This window comes from Stigmatopora nigra, chromosome 8 (genome assembly GCF_051989575.1).
Source record: "Stigmatopora nigra isolate UIUO_SnigA chromosome 8, RoL_Snig_1.1, whole genome shotgun sequence".
In the NCBI taxonomy this organism is placed as follows: domain Eukaryota; kingdom Metazoa; phylum Chordata; class Actinopteri; order Syngnathiformes; family Syngnathidae; genus Stigmatopora; species Stigmatopora nigra.
The window spans coordinates 13,562,160-13,584,486 of NC_135515.1; the positions used below are offsets into that span (position 1 = coordinate 13,562,160).

General features: G+C 40.4%; 1 protein-coding gene across 2 annotated transcripts; it reads left to right on the top strand.

Moving 5' to 3' along the window:
• The first annotated feature begins 3,884 nt into the window (after positions 1-3,884).
• kcnj13 (potassium inwardly rectifying channel subfamily J member 13) lies at positions 3,885-21,500 on the top strand. 2 transcript variants are annotated; one of them, XM_077722692.1, is made up of 4 exons: positions 3,885-4,112; positions 17,055-17,582; positions 18,622-19,090; positions 19,387-21,500. In XM_077722692.1, the coding sequence occupies exons 2-4, from the start codon at positions 17,066-17,068 to the stop codon at positions 19,478-19,480; spliced, it is 1,080 nt and encodes a 359-aa protein (XP_077578818.1). In that variant the 5' UTR covers positions 3,885-4,112; positions 17,055-17,065; the 3' UTR covers positions 19,481-21,500. The 2 variants fall into 2 exon arrangements, with proteins under 2 accessions (XP_077578818.1, XP_077578816.1); XM_077722690.1 differs by having other exon boundaries at positions 18,622-21,500.
• Positions 21,501-22,327: the final 827 nt, after the last annotated feature.

Consider the following 22,327-nt stretch of genomic DNA (forward strand, 5'->3'; position numbering starts at 1 on the left):
CCCCGGAGTATACATATAGTTGGTTGCAATTATACACATAATGTATTCCCCTGTCTAGACTTTTATTACACCAGTTCTGACAGTGGCACCCCTAGGCCTTATTTTCTGTATTTTTGTTCATTTGAACACCTGTCTGGGAGGGTGTTCTTTTTATCATCTGGAGTGACAATGAAGCTCATTTTGTAAACGGCATAGTAATAAACATTGCAAAACACCTAGGAATAAGTCTAAAAAAACACTGCTTGTACCATATGTAGAGCGTGGGACTGATAGAGCGAACAAATGGTACAATAAAACCAAGGCTTAAGAAAACTATGGAAGAAATAAAGAAGCCATGGCCAGAACACCTAACACTGGTCAAAACGATTGAATATGTTATGATCTGGGTTGGGCCCCAAAGCAGGCAAAGAAATATACGTCGTACTTTTCAGAGAACCTTTATTTGGTATACGCTTGGTCTGCAACAATGGCGGTTTCTGTTTCGGTGGCGTAGTCTTGGAACTTGTATCCTTGATCCGTAGTCCTGTCCGTGTCCTGTCCGTAGTCCTGGTTTGTATACTTGGTGCGTGGTACTTTCCGTTCTTGGGTCAATGGGCTTGGCGTGGTCCTTTCCGTTCTTGGGTCAATGGGCTTGGCGTGGTCCTTTTCTGTTCTTGGGTCAATGGGCTGGGCGTGGTCCTTTCCGTTCTTGGGTCAATGGGCTTGGCGTGGTCCTTTTCCGTTCTTGGGTCAATGGGCTTGGCGTGGTCGAATTCCTGGGCACAAAAATGTCGTTGATCTAAACATGAACAATAGGGTATACGAGAAAGTACTTTTCAGCAAGCTGACAAGACGATCCGGAACATGGTCAAGTTTCTGGTGGCCTTATATCTTGGTTGATTGTCGATGGCCTCCATCTGGCGCCACTCCGCTCGTTAGGGGCTGGGCTTGTGATTGGTTGACTGGCACACCCAACCACCAGTCTAGTCGGAGGCCTGACAGAATATAGTACCAACTAGCTCGGGATTACACCTTTTTAGATAGTTCATGGAAGACCGTTCCAACTTCCTCTATGGGAAGATGAACCATGACGAGAGACTAAGGGTGGAAAGAAACTCATCCAAACAACATGTAGGCTGCCGTGATCCTTTTTTCTACCTTGCAGGAGGTGGTGAAGCCAGGTGACTGGAACCTTGATCTGAGTCATAAAAAGGAAGTCATGGTTCTCTCCACGATGATAAAACCCATTCGTGGCCCAACTCACCAACCTCCACAGCAGCAAAGATCGCTTAAAAGTCAAAGTGGATTCACCAATCTCAGGCCAAGATAGTTTGAGACACTGGTGACTCTGAGTAGACTGGAAGTCGGACAGTGTAAAAAACCTTTGTCCGTGAAAAACTCATCTGACGTCTACTCACCTGCCACGAGCACCCCTCACTTAAACTTGACCTCCCATAGACTTTGCACCTCTACACAGAAGCCACAGTGAAAGATGTTGCCACCCACATCACAGTGACTGCACTGTCAGTGGCAACCTGGGCGTGTCTGAATCCCTCGCCCACAGAGACTCATGCTGGAAAAAAAGATGGTGACATACTCCTATCACAGAGGAGAGTGAAGTGGCATGAAAAGAACAATCCGGGAAAATACTATGAATATGTGTATGATAATTTCATGGTGTACCAGAAAAAAACTGATTGTTGTGAATGAAAGTTGTTGTGTGTAGCCATATACCCATTTCCACTGGTATCCTTACATCCTAAATTCACTAGGTCTAGGCGCCACACTTAAATCTGCAGTGATGCAGATGGTCTAAGATGCATTCATTTGAAGGGGAGTGAACATAACAGTAAGAGATAAGAGATCAAAATCAGTGCAAAATCAGTGCAAAATCAGTGCAATTCAAACCATGCGATTCAATCTGGGGTGGTGATGTTCCTGGTGACCATAAATTGTGGTCCACCCCCCCAGAAAATCATACTGTCACTACTTTTCCAACTTGGATTGGATAAGGTTATGCTCCGTGTAAAGACATTGAACTGTTACATGAGTGTTCATTAACCAAACTGTCAAGGCCCTACAGGGTATAGCAGATGTTTTAAAAGCCCTAAGGGAAATGGAGTTGCAGGACCAGATGATCCTGGATCTGATAACAGCCAAGGATGGAGGTGTGTGTGCCATGATGGGAGAACACTGCTGCACCTTCATTCCAGATGAAACCAGTACATTACCTGTGCCGTAGCTGAAATGAAGCCCCTACTCAACACCATGACCCAGGATCATTCAGCCGTAGGTGCATCATTGTGGTCTTGGTTTACAACCGGACCATGATTCTTCATTCTCATTGAATTTGCAAACCCCATTCTTGAGATTATGCTACAATTTTGAATTTTTGTGTGAAAGCTACGATTCAAAACATAATCCAGCACACGCTAGTAGCTTACAATGACATACAGTATCGCCACTTGGCAAACCATACTAGGGATTCTCGCACTCTTTCGAAGTGTGACGAGTCCCAGGATGTCGAGTCCTCTCTGTAAATGTGCTTGTCCTGATTTAAAAATTGGGTTCACTCATTAAGAGGGATGTAGAGGAATTTATACCACTGAATACATCATTTCTTACCTCTGCCTTGACAAGTGATTTTGTTATTTTCCATAACCTGTTGAGTAACTGTTTATGATATTTGTATTCTAGAACTGGGAGGGGAGGGATACAAATTGATGTTTAATGAAAATTCTTTCAAGTCACAACAGGGGGGAAATGTGAAATATTGAATGTATTCCTCATGTATTACTTTATATATATAATGTAGTCACTAGAATATTATTTTACTGACACCTACAGGTCAAGGCCTGTCATCACTTTGAATATAATACACCTTGAGCTTTCCCGACCAATGGCACGACGTGTTTGGCGGAAGACACTTCCAAATGAATGTTGTGAAGCAGCCCAGTTAAAAGAGTCAAGCTGGCAGTTGATCTTCTGGTTCACAAAGTGCACATTCACACAGTCAAGGCGACAAAATTCAATAACATAAAACTAAATGTTCTGACTGGTCCAGAGTAGTGAAAGCATTCGCAAGGCTCAAGAGATTTGTTACAGAATTCAAGGGACTCCAACAAAAAAACATTGGAAACATATCCAAATTTAGATGAGGAGGCTGAAGTTGCTCGTCAGTGAAACCACACATGACAAAAGAAAAACACATTAGGTCAAGACATCTAGAAACACCCGTTCACAAAATTGTTACTTTGCTTGAAGCTGATTAGGAAACAGAAACATTTCATTGATATTTGTTACATAGATTGCAGAAAATCACATCCAAAGTAGATGAGTGATTTTGGTGGGCGTGTAGGTGTTAATTTAAGTGTTGAAATAAAGTATCTTAAATACAATGGTAAGATATACATTATTAATAAATAGATGAATATTCAAAAAAGTTAATGAAATAAATATGTTAAAAGGCGATGTTAAGAAACATTCAATTTCATGTGGAACTAATGTTTTGTATTTTGGTTCCGTTGAGAGATTTATGTTGATCATGTTAGTAGCACACATTCGGTGGCAGCATAGTGATATGGATGGGCATTATATGGATACACATACACATACACGTACACATACACATACACGTACACACACATACATATACACACACATGCACACACACACACATACATATACATATACAAATCATGGAATTTACAGCATTTAGACACATGCAACTCATTTTTTTGTCAGCAGTAGCTGCGGGACACCAACCAGCAACAAGCTGCTTTTTCAATGGACTATGAGAAGGTGTTGTTTTTTCCCCCTCCCTCTGTCGTCTGTCTTCTGGGAACACTAATAGGCTCCATGCAGAGTAATGTGACCAATTGAATCTTCCTCGACCCAGAGCTGGAAGTTACTGAACGGCGGGGCCAAGTGTGTCGAGCCCACTAAAAGTCTTAGTGGTGACACAAACTGGGTTTGTCTCACGACTTCTCTGGGATTTTATAGCTTTTTGCCAAATGAACTAGAATTTGCACCATTTCAGTCAGTTTCCTCCATTTTTCCTTCTTGGAAAACCTCAGACAAGCTCATAGGTGAAAGGTCACAGGGCCTCTCTGTAACCCTGACTGAAGATTAAGGTGAGTACACAGAATAGACTTTCATATCAGTACAATGGGCTGTTATTTAATCAGTCCATTATAGGAAACTAAGTTAATATGACTTGTTGTCACATGGAAAAAAACTATTTACAATTCAATATAATTTATATAGTTATTCAATAATAATGTGGTAGAATGCTGAACTGGTAATCAACTGTCACAGGAGCAATGGGAATTACTAGCATTTCATTTTCAATAAATTAAATTAAGGTGACATAAAAAAAACCTTCTGAGTTCGAGAGTCAAATATCTTTTGACTAGTTTGTCCAAACTTGTGTTGTAAATGAGAAAATAGCAGACTCATCTCATTCACCACCGTTATGATGGCATACATAGTTCTCTGAAGTATTCCACAGTCTGGCCTCACGACTTGTTGTTGTTGATTTTTTTTTCTAGTTTGGATACAATAGCTTGTGGTATTAAATATTTGAAGCTCTAATAGATAATTTATAATAATTGCAAAGATTTATATAGTGTAGGGTTTTTAATATTTAAGAAAATACAACATGTTGAACTATAGGCATATAATATAACACTATCAGGGAAGACTCTGAACTACTGTCATCCTTCCCGACTTCACGGCTTCAGTACATTGCAGATTTTATATTAAGTTTAAAAAAGTTCATTAATTTGTCAAAACTCACGCCGAATCTCGCATGCGGAAGATAGGGGGTAAAAAATGGCAGAGTCAGGGCTCCGCTTCTTCAGTTCTGATTTGGGTGGCACTCAGTGCTGAAGAACAAGCGATATTTCACCGAAGAAAAAGAATGGTGCGCCGAATAATATAAAAGGCTGAGAAGGTAAATATCCTGCATTGTACTGTTTTGTTGCAAGTGAATTTCCCATTGGGCACATCACCTGTGGCGAAAGACTAGCGCCAAGCCTATTCCAGTTCTCCTTAGATTTGATTTGCTGATCAAAATATCCCCTAAGCCTCTTGGGCCATTTAAGGCAACAAGCCCAAGAAAAAAACACATGACAGCAACTGAAAATGTGACGATGCTACATATGTTAAAGGTGTAACATGCTATTGCAACATAAATGAATATAGCATGCGTTATACCAGTGATTTTCAAACTTTTTTGGCCACCGCCCCCTTCACCGCCGGGCCAAAATGCCAACGCCCCCCTCTTTACCCCTTTCCAACGAACGAAGCTTAAATAAATAGAAGACAGGCGCCTCAGATATTATTCGCTAATTTCGTTTCTTTTAATAGACCAATGCGCAGTTCACCTCGAATCATAAAAATTGATAGCTGATGCATTAAGCCGGTCGCTGTGCGCATACGTCTGTGGGTAAGCGTTGCCGGCGCGCTATTGTGTGCTCCTCTGCGGCTGACTGGATGGTGGTGGTTTCCCCAGTCGCCTGCATCGACGATAAACTCGCGACAATTAGTGATATACGGTATATGCGCGCTGCTCGTGAGCGCTCGAGCAGACAACGTTTCTTGTTTCAATAAAGCTTGTTTTTTGTCGACTTTTTATTACAGACAATCAATTTTTCCGGTCTTTCTACAAACACCAACGTCACATTTTACTGTAATTGCTCCATCGCCCCCTTCACTATTTCAACGCCCCCCATTCGCCTGTTTATTCGTCAGCGCCCCCCTGAAAGTTCACACCACCCCCCGGGGGGCGGTACCGCCCACTTTGAAAACCACTGCGTTATACTAAGAAGAAGGATGCAAATTTTCTGAAACGGCAACAATACCCTTTTTCAAGGACCCAAAGCGAGTGATAACCACTAGCAATAAAAAAGACCCATCTTTATGATAGAGTTACGCCGTAGATGAGGCCGTGAAGCTGGCATGACGAGAAGACGTCAACATACTGCTCAAGAGACTCTCAAAAATCCCCCACCCCCTACCCCAGTCTGCCTTTCTCCCGAAGACAGCTGGATTTGGCTCCAGCAAACCCTGCAACCCTTCCGTAGACGGGCAGTATGGAAGATGAATGAATATTCATTCATTCATTCATCATCCATAAAGTTAATAAAATTGATATTTAGATAGTCATACCGCAGTCTTTTTATATAAATATAACTAATTTTGATAAATACACATCTTGATAAATGTACTCGTATTTTTGGATAGGCGTTGAAACGTAATATGGTACTAATAACAGGGGTGATCCTACTTGGCAATTTTTCGATTAGCGTGGCCGTGTCTACATTATCTGCGATATTCGAGGGATTACTGTAGCCATCCAGTCTCTTTGACTTCAATTACCCATTCTCCCCTAATTCTTTTCAGAGTTGTATAGCATATTATTTTGTCAAAATCACACTCTTTGGCTAAGTTGTCTACTAGCATATAATTCACCTTTCATAAACTTCGCCTAGAAAAACAGCCATTGTAAACAGACAATCCCTGAAAAGCTTTACCATTCCTCCATTGTCTGAGTTACTGTAAGCGTTACATGACTGCCTACTACCATGGAAGTGAGCGGTCTTCTAAAATGAGTTGCGCCTGACTGCAATCAACTGTTTATACTTGAAAAAGGTGTCCGCTTGTTCGGTTTGAATGAAAAGCTGCACCCCCTGCGGTCCTTTGAGGACCAGTTTGAGACCACCGGTTTAACAAATCTAAGGGAGCAGCTCGAAGTTGTCGAAAACTATCCAAAAAACTAATCAAGCCGCCTCACGCAATCTTATTTATCTATTACTTTAAATACTGTACTGTACAGGTATTGCAAATAAGAAGGTGGTTAGCGTGTGGGCCTCACAGTTCTGCGGTGGAAGGTTCAAACCAGGTGGGTCCTCGCTTTGTGGAGTTTGCATGTTCTCCTCAGGCTTGCATGGGTTCTCTCCGGGTACTTTTCCTCCCACATCCCAAAAATCCATGTGCCCCGCCATTAGCTAACTACCAATTCAGGGTGTCCCCTGCCTGGTGCCTGAAGTCAGCTGGGATAGTCTCCAAGACCTCCCGCGACTCTTTTTTAAAGGTGTCGGAGCGCAAGTATGCAGTGGCTTCATTCTCTCTATCCACACTTTTTGTGTTGTGTGATTTATTATTTTGGTAGTTGTTCATCAATAAAAACTTTAACCTAGTGTATAACCGTAGACACTTATTAAACACTGGTTCCAAGCAAGAAACTAAAGTTTCCAGAGGAGATAAAAATCCACGGAGGTCCCGCTAATCTTGCTATAGGGGCTGGTCGGCGAAAAAGGTAGCACTGGGAGAGGAAGCAATAGCAAAGTTGTAGATCGCGCTTGGTGACTATGCTCAGAAAATACACCCAAATCACCACTGCCAAGCATCTACATCACTTCTACACCTATGCTAGCCAAGCCTCCACCATTGCTACCTGGGCCTACACCACCACTAACTGGGCCTACATCCACAACCCCGGCAGCCGGAACTCCACCTCCTCTGATCTTTTTTGATAAGTGTGAGGAGATTCGAAAGACGTTCAATATGATCACAGGTCGGTCAGACCATAACCTCATTCTGTTTTCCAGAAAGCTATCTAAAAATAGGTATTCATGTGCTCAGAAAACCATATCAGAGTAGATGAGAGTACCAAAACGGGAGATTCAAAATTTCACACAGTCGCTAAACAATATCGTTTGGGATGATTATGTCCATAATCCTGCTATTGATACCTGTAATATTTTCATGACTGTCATCCATTTAAAAGAAACATTAGTATTAACCTCCCATGGTTAAAGGAAGCCAAACAGGTTTTATTGAAAAAAAGGAGACCACGGTCTTACGATATCACCTGAAACAAACAGTTTTAGTGACGAAGAGACATTTATTCCCGAATAAATAAAGTATTAAAAGAATTTTGATTGGTACTTTTTTTCTTGAACATTATTACCGCGAAAGGAACACCAAAGAGATCTCGAATAAAATGTAGATTAAAAACCAAACAGGAAAAACATTAAACCACAGAGAAATATTATACAGTGTTCCCTCGCTACTTTGCGCTTCAGCTACCGCGGACTCAGAGCTTCGCGGAATTTTTTCAGGATCATTTTACAAGATGTGGAAACAAAATATTCAATTTGAATTAGTAGTTGCATCATTTTATAAAATTCTCAAACACAAAGAATGTACGTATGTGCAAAGCATCACGGGTCATCACGGGCATAAACGAAAGCTGATTGGCCAGCTGAATGCTCACTGAATACTCGACTCCCCATTGGCCCATTCACCACGGAAGCCCAAGCTTCTCTCGATGCCCATTTTCAGTCCACGCTTATCTCGTGCTAGCATACAGCACGCTTCTTGCCAAGCTAAAGCTAAGCGTAAAAGTTTTGTGAAGCCCTTCGTGATGCCTCCCAAACGCTCTCCATCCCTTGGTGCATCTAGTGAGCCGAAGAAAAAGCGAAAAATGTTGACAATTACCGAAAAAGTGAGTTTATTGGATAGGTTGAGAGCAGGAAATAGGCTGTCAGGCTGGCTTGGTTGGTGCAGACTAAAGGGTTCTCGGATATGACGGCTGATGAGATTACAAATCTCATCGACTGTCACTCAGACCCTGACAGAGGAGGACCTACAGGAAGTGACCAAGTCGGCGAGTGAGGAGGAAGACGAGTCTGCTGCCGACGACGAGGGTGACGAAGGTGGCCTTACTTCGCATATTTTGCAGGATCTCTTCAATGCTGCCAAAGATCTCCAAAAAAAGGTAACAACAATAACATGGTGAGGGTCGTCGAGTTCAGCAATTGCATCGATAACGTCATGGCTGTTTACAGGCGCATCTTCACCGACCAAAAAAAACAACGTTCACAACTCCCCATAACGATGTTTCTTACGCGCAAAAGAACTGCGGAAGATCCATCCGGACTGCTATGATGTTTTTGAATTCCTGAGTTTTCTGAATAAGTTTACATTTATTACATTTGCAGTTTTTTATAGTTTTTTTTTTACTTTATATATACTGTATTTGATTTGTTTGTATGCCGACGACTTAACACTTGCATTCTGATGTGGAATAAAACACCTGAATGAACAGCATATTAGCCTGGTGGTGGTTTTGTGCACATATTATACGTTTCTTTAAGCCTTTTTGAAGGGGCACCCCTACTTCGCGGAAATACACTTATTGCGGGTGGTCCCGGTCCCCATTAACCGCGATAACCGAGGGAACACTAATGTGAATTGCAGTTGAAAGAGAAAATAATCCAAGAGACATTGCTACAACTTTAAATTATTATTTTATAGAACCGCTTTGTCATCACAAAGGTCGCGGGCTGCTGGAGCCCATTCCAGCTGACTTTGGGCACGAGGCAGGGGACACGCTAAATTGGTGGCCCGCCAATCGCACGGCATGATGAGACATACACTTATTTATGCTCACGCTCATACCTAGAAGCAATTTAGAGTGTCCAACCAGCCTAACATGCATGTTTTTGCAATGTGGGAGGAAACCTGAGTACCCAGAGAAATGAAAAAGTTGGACACAGATAGCAACATTTTTTAACTCTGTGAGTCACACCACGCAGTGATCTCCCAAACCAGACAGACAGACATACAAAACCACATTTAAAACCATATTATTCAACACAACACTTTCTTCCCCTTACTTATTATTTGTTTTTAATGGGAACAGATGAATCTGAGTGTTTTAAAAGAGAATAAAAATAAGAGAAACATGAAACGAGGCAAAAAGCCACAATATATACAAATAAGTAAAGAGAATCATTGAATAAGGTTGGGAGCCACATCTGGCTCGAGAGCCACATGTTCGCCACCCATGCTCTGAACCATGAGGCGTCCTGTCTGTATGTGCTTCTCAAAAAGAGCGACAACTCATAGTGATCCCAATGTTTTTGTTCAATGTAAAACAATCAATGCAGTCTAAGAATTTAAATACCTAGGAATCACTTTTCACTCACTTCTCTGTAAACAACAGATCAAACACTCTAAATAGAATCAAATTTAATTTGGCCAACTTTAGGTTCATCACAAACAATCTAACTGCTGAGTCAGCAAAACTATTTGAAACAATGATATTATCACGTACAACTTATTGCGTAACAAGTTGGTTATCGGCATGCAAGACACCACTAAAATCAATAGAAATTTTTTATAAGCAACCTCTGAAAGTATTGGACAGAAAACCAAAAACATACTATCGCTGTCAGCTATTAAAAAAATAAAACAATCGCCCTGAACTAGGTCAATAGTACTGTTAAATATGCTGATGTCATCTTGTTTTACAAAGTATTCCATCACAAAGCTCCTCTTCCACTGCCAGAATTTGTAGAAAAAAATTCCAACGGATCAACAAGAAGTGGTTCTCGAGGTGATTGTGTAGTGTCCTTCAGAAAGAATCCATTCAGCCAGAAAACCTTCTCTGTTTGTGCCTCGAATCCGGAGTTGGGCACCCCTGGTCGAGTGGTTAATTAGAAGGTTTTTTATGCAGTGACCTGATGACTTTTTACATTCAGATATTATTTGTCTTGGAGAAGTCATTTTGAGTTCTGGTCTCTAGCAAGTCTTGGTCTACAATAGTACTTACGATAGTGGTCAACTCATACAAAACTGAACTGAAAACTGACCGCAAAACTGACCGATCTACTTTTCAAGTAGCCAACTTGGCGCGATCTACCCTCTTTTAAGGGCCAATGAAAAATTGCAGCAGCTATGTATGGTAGTAATCATGCTTGGACTCGCGATGTCACTGTTTTCCAGCTATAGTCTAATTTAAAATGTTATTGTCTTTGTTGACTGGATCAAATCTTAATGCCATGCGATCTACCAACAGTACCTTAGCGATCAACTGGTAGCTCGCGATCAGCGTATTGAGCACTCGTGCCGTAGACTCTAAGGCACTCGGCCACAGCTTCTTCCAAGCATAAATTTAAGCAGACAACAGGTCAAGAGAAAAATTGTGGGTTGTGATACAGCCAATGAGAGTTTCAAAATGAGAATCAATGCATCCACGACAATATTTTCTAAATCAAGTAATAGACAAGGAATGCATTCACTTTTGGGGGGATTTTGTAACTTGGATTTTTTATGTATCTCGGGGGCTCTCAATTGGATTTAAAAAGCTTTCGTAACCTGAAAATTTTGCCCTCAGAGCCATTAGTAAGAAGAGCTATGACTTTAAGATGTGTGTAAAATACCTGTGTGTAATTTTTTTGCCAATGTGTATTTTATAACTGAAAATGCATCGACATTGTAGTGACACATACTTTATCAAATTATGCTACCACTGTTTTCCTATATCTGGGTCCATAATAATCTAATTGCGCTAACATTACTACGCAAATAAATCCTGCTTCTATTTATGGGACAGCAATATTATTGGTTCTTCTGCACTTACGAAAATGCTCCCAGTATCTAATGTATTAAAGCAGCAATAATGTTCACTTCAATGCCCCTGTGACATGAATTACACGATTTAATGAAAGGCTAGCTGCAGGGTTGAAATGGTAATGAGGTGTGCCCTTATAAAAGTGTAACTAGCACTTTGGTTCCAATTAATTGGAGCAAAGTGAGGTACGCACCCTTCAAATGTCAAATTGTGTCATAACTATTGGACAGATTGAGAATAAACTTTGCTATTATGTTTCAGGTGATTACACGGAGTAAGATTGTTCTAGAAAATAGAAGGAATCTCTATAGGGTTCCACCCTGTCATCAAGGTCTGAACAGTTGAACATGTCAAATTGAGTTTCGTTGACAACCGTCTCCAGGGTTGCCAGATTGGAAAGATAGTCTACAGCTCAATCAAACCATAACCCCCAACAAGTTTGATTCTAAATAAGACAAATTACATTTCATGCAAGCATCATGCATTACTTTCCACCCCAAGTCTTTGAAAATAGCTAAATTGTTTGGAAACCCACTCAATATAGCATCAATGACTAGCTCCAATAATGTGGACGATGAGCAGAAGGGCAGACACTAATCAAATATCGTGGATAATGTAGATCAGAGATAATCCAAAAAACCTGTTGTAGGATTAACCCTATTATTATTACATAAAGTTGTGGTCAAAAGTTTACATACACTTGTGAAGAACATAATGTCATGGCTCTCTTGAGTTTCCAGTTATTTCTACAACTCAGATTATTCTCTGATAGAGTGATTGGAACAGATACTTCTTTGTCACAAAAACATTCATGAAGTTTGGTTCTTTTATGACTTTATTATGGGTTTACAGAAAAAGTGATCAAATCTGCTAGGTCAAAAATATAAATACAGCGGGGCAATTGATTTCCCCGGGAAAAGACTGTGATGGATCAATGGCGAAACGGGAAAAATTACCAAAATGGGGTAAAATCCACTTCCTAGCAGCATTTAGTGATTAAATACAAACACTGGAGCTTTTCAGATATCAGAACCGGGCCCACAATTGAAATATTATTTAAGAATATAGCCATATTTTACTCAGCAAAAATCCTTTTTAACTTTACACAATATTCATCCTCCTTTCTTTCTTCCTTCTTTTCTATTGCCATCAAAGAAAATGATGAAGATCAAGCCTGTCCTGTCATATTTCCGGCATAGTCCGCCTTGAAAATGGCTTTAAATCAACACACCAATATATTTGCTTGGTAGCTCTCATAGTTAGCGCACTGAAAGTGGCGGACGCAACCTTTTTTCCGGCTGTAACAGGCTTGCTAGCTTTGGAGTTGACCGCCCATTCTTAATGATGTCCATTTTTTCTGGAAAAGTCCCTCTGGAAAAAAGCTTTGTGAGCAAATCTGCAACCAAATCCATTTGTTTTCCATTGTGGTTGGAGTTTACGATCTTTGGCTGGCTCACTTTGGCTTTGGTCCGCCTACTAGCCGATCATAGTTGGTGAAAGCGATGACGTATACCTCCGCCTGCGAAATGGCCTTGGTGTCACCAAATCGAATTCTGATTGGTTAAAGCAACAGTCTTATCGACGCTTGTTTAATGCAGCAGAGCCCGCAGAACTGATTGTGAAGGCCTTGAGGCAGATTTCTGACCCTGGCAACAAATAATGGCTGAAATGTGATTGGTTAAATACTTCAATATGAAAACACACATCTGGAAGCAGTGCAACCAGGGTAGAAAGCAATGAAAGGAAGCTAACAGACAATTTGGAATTATGTATTAAGTATTGATGGACAAAATATAACAATATATGATTCAGATATTTCTTAGGCCAGCAGAGAAAGCCTTGAAGGCCTCAACGGCCCGCCACTGCTTGTGGACAATGCTGAAGAAACAAGTCCATGTCAGAAAGCCATCAAATTTAACTGAACTGCACCAACTCTGTCAAGAAGAGTGGTCAAAGATTCAACCAGAAGCTTGCAAGAAGCTTGTGGATGGCTACCAAAAGCACCTAATTGAAGTGAAAATGATCCAAAGGACATGTTACCAAATAGCGCTGCTGTATGTATATTTTTGACCGAGCAGATTTGATCACTTATTTTCTGTTCACCCATAATAAAGTCATAAAAGAACCAAACTTCATAAATGTTTTCTTGTGACAAAGAGGTATCTGTTCCAATCACTATGAGAGAAAAATCAGAGTTGTAGAAATAACTAGAAACTCAATAGAACCATGACATTATGTTCGTCACAATTTTATGTAAACTTTTGACCACAACTGTAACATCCTACATGTTTTCGTGCCTATACAAAAACACAAGTACACAAGTACAATTATCAAGAAGTGTATTTATTATCTATTTCAATTATGGGCATTTTAATATGAAAAGACAGTAACATATTAATATCTAAATGTAATCAATACATACATTAAATAATGTACAGGTTATCGGGAGCTTAAGTCCAACTCCTCTTTGTCAGATTCGAGAGGCATTAGGTGATCGATGAAATCTTAAGGGTGCGCTGGTGATGTGCAACGGCAAATTCACTCCCAACAAAACAGAAGAAAGCAAGAAGTTGTCTTTCTTGACCTTTTTTGTATCATTCTTCTATGGTGTAATATGTCATCTTCTCCCGCCCTGAGTGCCACCCAATTCAGCGCCAAAGATGAAGCAGGGCTCTGACTCCCGCCATTTTTTAATCCCATCTCCTGGTTGAGGATTTTTTTTATACTTGAAAAAATGCGATATACTGAATGATCACAGTATGTTGGGAATTATGTTTTCATGGTGCTGCCACCTAGTATAATTGGGCAAGGCATATTGGCAATGCAATTAATAAGTGTAAAAAGTCATAAAATTACAACGTAGCCAACACAAATGAAACCAAAACAGCTTTCGAGCTCGGGCCAACACGTTCATTCCTATCTGTCTTACTCCAACCAAACACGCATTGTGATTGGGGAGATGACAAAAAATATAACACCCACAACACGAACATCATACGGGGAAGCCGATTTGTTACATCACTGTAATTATTTTTACGTAAACCGGAAGTTGTTTTGCTTTGCGGACCCCTACAACTTGCTATGTAAGGCCTGTGTTCAAACAAAATTGCGTTTGGCGAAGGGCAAGGTGTTTTTGCGCTATGGTTTAACTTTAATTTTAAACACCTTTCCATGATAATTGCTTTTGTTTTGGCTGAACCAGCATCGGTAAGAGACCCAACTCTCTTCTTTGGGGCCATAATGTGAAAAATGGAGGGTCAAAAAGGCAAAGATTTTCCCAGCGCACATACACAAGCACTATGAACCACCTAAACTGAAACACTAATGGCGGAGAATGGTGTAAGATTAGGACAATGTAATCCGAGGACTTACTCTATACCACTTGCCAAAAGAAGACTCCTATATCAAAAGGTCGTGGGCAGGGTCTAGACAGGAAGAGCAGGGTTAGGATGGGGAAATTTGCCATGCTTCTCATCCAAAGCCAAGGATGAAAAACTAGCACTATTGCCTCGAGGCCATCTAAAGAAACCTGGACTATGTGCAGGGGAGTTGGAAATCTTAACAACAGCTGCTCAGACATTGGGAAGATTCTACAAGCCAGGCTGCATGATTGGCGAAACCTACAAAACCAATTTGCCAATATTCATTACCTGCGCCAATCATTTGGGAGCTCCCAGCTCAAAACAAAAACCCTTAGCACATCTAGAAGACAATGCCTTCCCAGACGCACTACACAGGGCACCATGACCTGCACCCGAGAAAGCTGGCAAAGATGTTATGGCGGCCCGGTGGCGTGAGTGGTTTGCATGTTCTGCCCGGGCCTCCATGGGTTTCCTCTGGGTATTCTGGTTTCCTCCCACATTCCAAAGACATGCATGGTAGGCTGATTGGACACTCTAAATTGCCACTAGGTATGGGTGTGAGTGTGCATGGTTGTCGGTCTGCTTGTGCTCTGCGATCGGCTGGCCACAGATTCAGGGTGTCCCCCACCCCTGGCCCGGACTCAGCTGGGAAAGGCTCCAGCAACCCCTGCGACCCTGGTGCGAATAAAGCGGTTCAGAAAATGATATGAGCTGAAAACACAACTTAATTTTGTTTACTTAAAAACAAACAAAACGCTTTTTTATTTATTTAAAATTTTCTTAAAAAATCAAGAACAAAAAATTATAGGTAAATTCTTTGTTAGTCCTTAACCATTCATTGAGGAGTATTTAAATTTAATGTAAATTTTAATTTACCATGTAACATAAGGTTGATGCACATAATTTACTTTAGCGGCCCATACCAAATGAAGTGGAGAGTTTGTCACCTGTGCTCTCATAACTTTTCTAAAACTGAAGTCATCTTCCCCTATTGGGCCAGTTTCAGAAGCAGTATCACATTGTTTAATAAGATAACATTGCTTTTTTTTCTTCTCTGATATTTATGGGGGAAGTCCTCATATCTAGGAATATGGATACATCTCATTTGCCAGGAGTGCTTCATTGATTGAAGCAGTAAAAAAGGCACCAAATCTTCCAAAACCCTCCAAATTGGCATGTAGAAGTATAATGCAGTAACCTAACATGGCAATCAAGTTTGCCTTAGTAGTTAATTTATTCATTCATTTTCTCTCCAGGGTGCTGGAGCCAATCCCACCCAACTATGGGCACTAGGCAAGGGACACCCTGAATTGGTGGCCAGCCAATCGCAGGGCACAAGCAGAGGATAAGAGTGGGACAAGGTCGAGCTCGACAGCCCACTTTAGTTGCCCACTCAAATCACCACTACATCTTTCCACCCTGACATTGTTGTGTCACTCATAGTGTAGGCCATTTTCGCCCCACTTTATACGTAGTGTTCAGGGTGCTGCAACAATGGATACAATGGCTGTTTCGCCCACATCGGCATGGGCCAAATGAAATATTTGACAATGTTCAGCTTGTACGTTCAACTTTAAATAAACAAAGTGAAACTCGAGAATGCTTTATGTACCACATTTGAGAAATTGTGAACGTTAAAATTTTTTTATTAAAGAATGGAGATTAACCTTTACTTGACCATAACATTTAGGATTTTATGCTCACCTAAAAATAAAGATTGACTTCATTTTTTACTTTGGAATTTAAAAGATTTTCAAAATATTGTTCAAAATAATGGAAAATCCAATGGGAAAAGTACAAATAAACTTAAATGGCATTAAATGTGAATAGGATTTGATGAACAACATCAGTAAAAGGCTGTGCAGTGTGGTAAGTTTTAAGCTCCTTGCAGATGGAAAAACGCATTCCTACTCTGCATGTCGCTGTGTTCCACGGACAGGTTTCCTGCTGTGAAGTGCTCTAATCACCTGGCAACAATATTGACATAGAAATAGAAACTCTGGAGAGGACACGACTCCAACTCTCAGCCTATCAGACATACATCTGGCCATTAGAGTTTGTGTACTGTATATTCTCTGACTAAGATCAAAAAGGCTAAACATACATTGTGCTGGACATCATGAATTGGAAACGCCTAAAAGAAATATCAATTTATATTTTGGATGACACTTATTGGGGTGAATGTATCTACAATTGTGCAATGCCTGGAAATCATGCACAAAATAGCCTAGGTGATGTCAGCGATTAAACTTTAGTCACACATTATTATTTTTTTCAATTTATTTCAGGAACTCTAAAGATGACAAGCAAATCCAATAACAGCATTCTGGATGTCAAGGTTTCCTCCTCCCCTCTTCTCTCATCACCGAGCCGGCAACGTCTGGTCACCAAAGATGGACACTGCACTGTTCGCCAACCATTGTGTCCCCCAGGCTCATGGCTGGGAGTGCCCAGCCGTGCATGGCTATTAGCCCTGCATGACATGTGGGGACAGTTAGTAGGTCTGCGTTGGAGATGGGTTCTTTTGGCCTTCTGTGCATCATTTGTGGCCCATTGGCTGCTGTTCGCCTGTCTTTGGTACTTGCTGGCATACATCAATGGAGACCTCGAGGTGCTGGATCATGACGCACCCCCGCAAGGGCACGTGGTTTGCGTGAAACACATTACAAGCTTCACTGCTGCTTTCTCATTTTCCCTTGAGACACAACTCACTATTGGCTACGGCACCATGTTTCCCAGTGGCGACTGTCCTAGTGCTATAGCGCTTCTGGCCGTGCAGATGCTGCTGGGACTCATGTTAGAGGCTTTCATTACAGGTACATGCATTTACTCAACCCTTCTTTTGACCAATATGAACTGGTCTGGATTGATTACACACATTTTTTGGACCAAATGGAAGAAGTCAACAGGAAAGGATCTTCCATAAGTGTTTGTTTGGCTTTGGAATAAGTAATTGAACCTTTTTGACAAAACAGGAATATACAGTGAGGTCTACCACACCTTTCTTCGGGGAAGGCAAGGCCTTTCAGGCTATTCTAATGCAAAAAACATTCCTGCTTTTTAACTGAAAATCGTAACGTATTTAGTGATTAAGTGCAATAATAGCATTGAAGGTTTTACAATAACATTGATGACAACTGATGCAAGTTATACATTAAGTTTTATATATCAACACTATTTTGATTTTATCTGCATACTCTGGTTTGCCCTCACCATCCCAAAATTATGCAGGGTAATCATGTTGAACACTCTAAATTTCCCATAGCCATGAGTGGGAGAGTGAATGGTTGTCCACCTCCTTGTACCCTGCAATTGACGGGCCACCAATTTAGGGTGTCCCTCGCCTGGTGCCTGTAGTCGGCTGGGATGGGCTTCAGCACCCAACTTTAAAATCGCAGATAATCAGTAGAGACACTTTTTCTGGTCATGGCTTATAAGGCGAAATAGGCTAAACAGTCGGTCAATCATGTACACACAGACACTACAGCAGCATAAGTGCAAAGTACAACAGCTGAAAGTGACTTTGTTCATGGTCATTGAATGAAATTGGTGATTAGCATTTCAGGGTCATTGCTAAATTGTGGGTACAGATTTTTAAACTGAACCCACAGTTTAGTAATCTGCAGCCGCAGAGGCTAACTTAACTGTAGTTACAATTTTGTAATCTATAGGTATAGATTAGGTATAAAAATAAAACTAAACGTTTTTTATTACCCTGGCATGTGGTAGAAACAGATGTGGTTAAAGAGAAAGTTTTCTGGATATTTTACCTTTTAGAAAGGTGACGCAGAAACCTAATAGTTTCTTTAAAAAGGAGTCACCAATGTCATTTGCTGATTCTCAATTGTCTATCAGGTGCATTTGTGGCCAAGATCTCTTGTCCTCAGAAGCGAGCAGCAGGCATCCAGTTCAGCCATCATGGTGTGGTGGGCCAGCACCAGGGTCAAACTTGTCTCATGTTAAGAGCCACAAACTTGCTAGGGCGGCCTCTGGTGGATGTGAAGGTGAGTGCTGTGCTCTATGAAGAGCATGAGGGCCAACCCTTGCATCAAAGCTCTCTGGATTTTGACGTGGATCATCTAGGCCAAGATCGCTGCCCCTTCTTCATCTTCCCACTAACTTTTTACCACCCACTCGACCGCCGTAGCCCTCTGTATTCCGCCCTACGTGAAAGTACATCCACTCACTTTGAGCTAGTGGTGTTCCTGTCAGCCTCGCAGGAGAGAACAGGGGACACATGCCAGAAGAGGACCTCCTACCTGCGCCAGGAAATCCAGTTTGACCGCTGTTTTATGCCTCCCTTAGCGCTGGATGCCTGCGGAAGGTATGTAGTGAGCAACCATCACTTTGACACTATGCACTCTAAAGATCCTTTGGGCAAGGACTGTGTTGTGCAAATGAATGGTGATGGGAATGACAAGATGGAGTAGTATTTTGTAAGATGGAAAGCTGATTTGGGAAATTAGTTTGAGTTGAATAATTTTTAAATGTCATCTCTCATCTTTATCAATTCAATTTATTATGAAAGAATGATCCCAAAGGGGAATTTTTTTTCATGGGTTTAACCCAACAGGCCCAATATACATATACAAAATATATTTTACAGCCTTTTCTCATTAGGTTCACAGGTGAGCTGGAACTCTACTTCAAACTCTACCTCACAAATGAGAGGCAGACATGCTCTCTACTCAACCACAGTGGTGCAGCAGAATAACATAGCATGATGAGTCATTTTTATAATTATCCCAATTTGAACCTTCACAAAGTTTGCATTCTCACAATTCAGATACTTTATTATATATTAAATAATTTATTTCCCATGAGTTCCAAAAAGATCCATTGTAAAAATAAATTTTCACAACTTAAAGAACCCTTAGAGTAAATTAAGATATTTGTTTCTATATATGTTTTTATTCATATTCTACACGGCCGAGATTGTTCAAAGTAATGGGATGTTAGGGCCTATCCCAGGTGACATTGGGCAAAACCTATACTTTTAAAATTATTCATATGAATAGATGAGGAAAGACTGAGAACAATTGAGTTATAAATTGGTAATTACATGTCTACCACCAAAAAAATCAATGAAGTGTTTTGTGGGCCCAACGTCAGCGACCAAACGTCCGGGCGACCAAACGTCCGGGCGACAAAACCAACGGGGACCAAACGATATTATAACCAATATTACGCATAAAAAATACATTAACACAAAATGATTAAAGCAGAAATGTTAATTGGCTTTGAAATGTACAGAATATTTAAATAACTGAGTTCATCAATATATTAATGGAATAGTCAGTGTGAAGAGTAGAGTAATGGCCAAAATTTTTGAGAATTACACAAATGTTACATTTTCACATAGTCTGTTGCTTCAGGGATTTTAGGTGTTTGCCAGAGGTCTCTATGGTATGATGAAATACAATTAGAAGCATTTCAAAAGTACAAAAAGCTTATTATTGAGAATTGCATGCCATAGGGCAATACTGCAGTGTTGACCCTTCTTTTTCTAGACCTCTGCCATTCTTCCTGGCATGCTGTCGATCAACTACAGAACCAAATCCTGGCTGAGGGCTATCCATTCTTGCATGATCAATGTTTGGAGTTTGTCAGAATTTGTGAGTTCCTGATTTATCACCCGCCTCTAGAGGATTGGCCACAAGTTTCCAATGGGAATAAGATCTGGAAAAATTCCTGGCCAAGGGCCCAACATCTTAATGTTTTGTTCCCTAATTCATTTTACAATAACATTTGATTAAGACAAGGTATTCCATCATGCTGGGAAAGGCATTCTCATCAGCATATTGTCCCTGAATGGTTGGGAGAAGCTGCTCTCGGAGGACGTTCTGGTACCATTCTTTGTTCTTTGCTGTGTGTTTAGGCAAGATTGTGAAAGAGCCCACTTCCTTGACCGAAAAGCAACGCCATACATGAATGGTCTCAGGAGGCTCCACTTTTGGCATTAGACAAGACCCATGGCAGCACTCACCTCGTCTTCTCCAAACCAGCCTTCTTCCAGATGCCCCAAACAATCGAAAGGGATTAATCATAGAAATGGACTTTACCGCACTCCTCAGCAGTCCAGTCCTTGCAGAAAGTCAGTGTGTCTATGATGTTTTTGTTGGAGAGAGAGATGGCTTCTTTGTTGACCTCCTTGAAACCAGGCCTTCCTCCAAAAGTCTTTGGCCTTACTGAGCATGCAGATGCACTCACATCTGCCTGCTAGCTGAAACAACGTAAGGAGATGGTCCTGCTGTTTGCTGGACTTTCTTGGGTGCCCTGGTGCATGTTGCCATCAATTGAACCTCTCTCCCAACCATCCAAGGGCAATTCGGTGATCAAGAATGCGTTTTCTGGTGCACCTTGCCATAAAGCAAAGGTCCTAACACAATGACTTAAGGAACAAAAAAAATTGGGCCCTTGACCATAGAACTCTCCAGATCTTAATCCCATTGGATTGGATTGGATAACTTTATTCATCCCGTATTCGGGAAATTGAATTGTGGCAGTAGCAAGAGGGTGATTAGACAGAACTGCAAAGCAAAAAGCTCAAAGCAAATGAAAGTAATGGAATCATCAAATTCTTAAATCCATTGGGGACTTGTGGTCAATCCTCTAAAGGCAGATCCTCTAAAGGCAATCAGAAACCCCCTAATTCTGACAAACTTCAAGCATTGATTATACAACAATGAACAGCCACTAGTCGGGATTTGGTTCAGAACTTGATCGACAGCATGCCAGGGAGAATTGCAGTGGTCTTGAAAAAGAAGGTTCAACATTGCAAATATTGACCTATTGCATGTAAATCCTAATAAAAGCTTTTTATACATTAAATGCTTCTAATTGAATGTCATCATCCAGTAAACACCTAAAAACCCTGAATGAACAGTCTTTGTGAAAATTTAACATTTCTGTGATTCTCAAAACCTTTGGCCATGACTGTACATATAAAATAAGGGATGTCTGCACTAGCTGCCCTCCTAAATATGGCATTGAGGCTGATTAACTGTGACCATTGAAGACCAGATGTATAGCATACTGTAGAATCACAGATAACAATCAAGTTCCATTGTCTATCTGACAAACAAATGTGCTGGTTCAAAATCATTCTCTTCTGATACTTGTGGAAAAAAAAGCCAACCACGTATCCATACATAGAAAATTGTATCCTTATATCTAGACTAAAAGACTGTAAGGAGTACGATTTATAAATAAATAAATATATATATATATATATATATATATATATATATATATATATATATATATATATATATATATATATATATATATATATATATATATATATATATATATATATATATATATATATATATATATATATATATATATATATATATATATATATATATATATATATATATATATATATATATATATATATATATATACATACATATATATATATATATGTGTGTGTGTGTGTGCTTGAGCGTTCACTGCTTCACTCAAAATTGCTCATTAACAAATAATTGCAGAATATATGTTGCAAAATATAGTCAATACATGGGTTTAAAGAGCAAACTGTTTTGTATTATTGTAG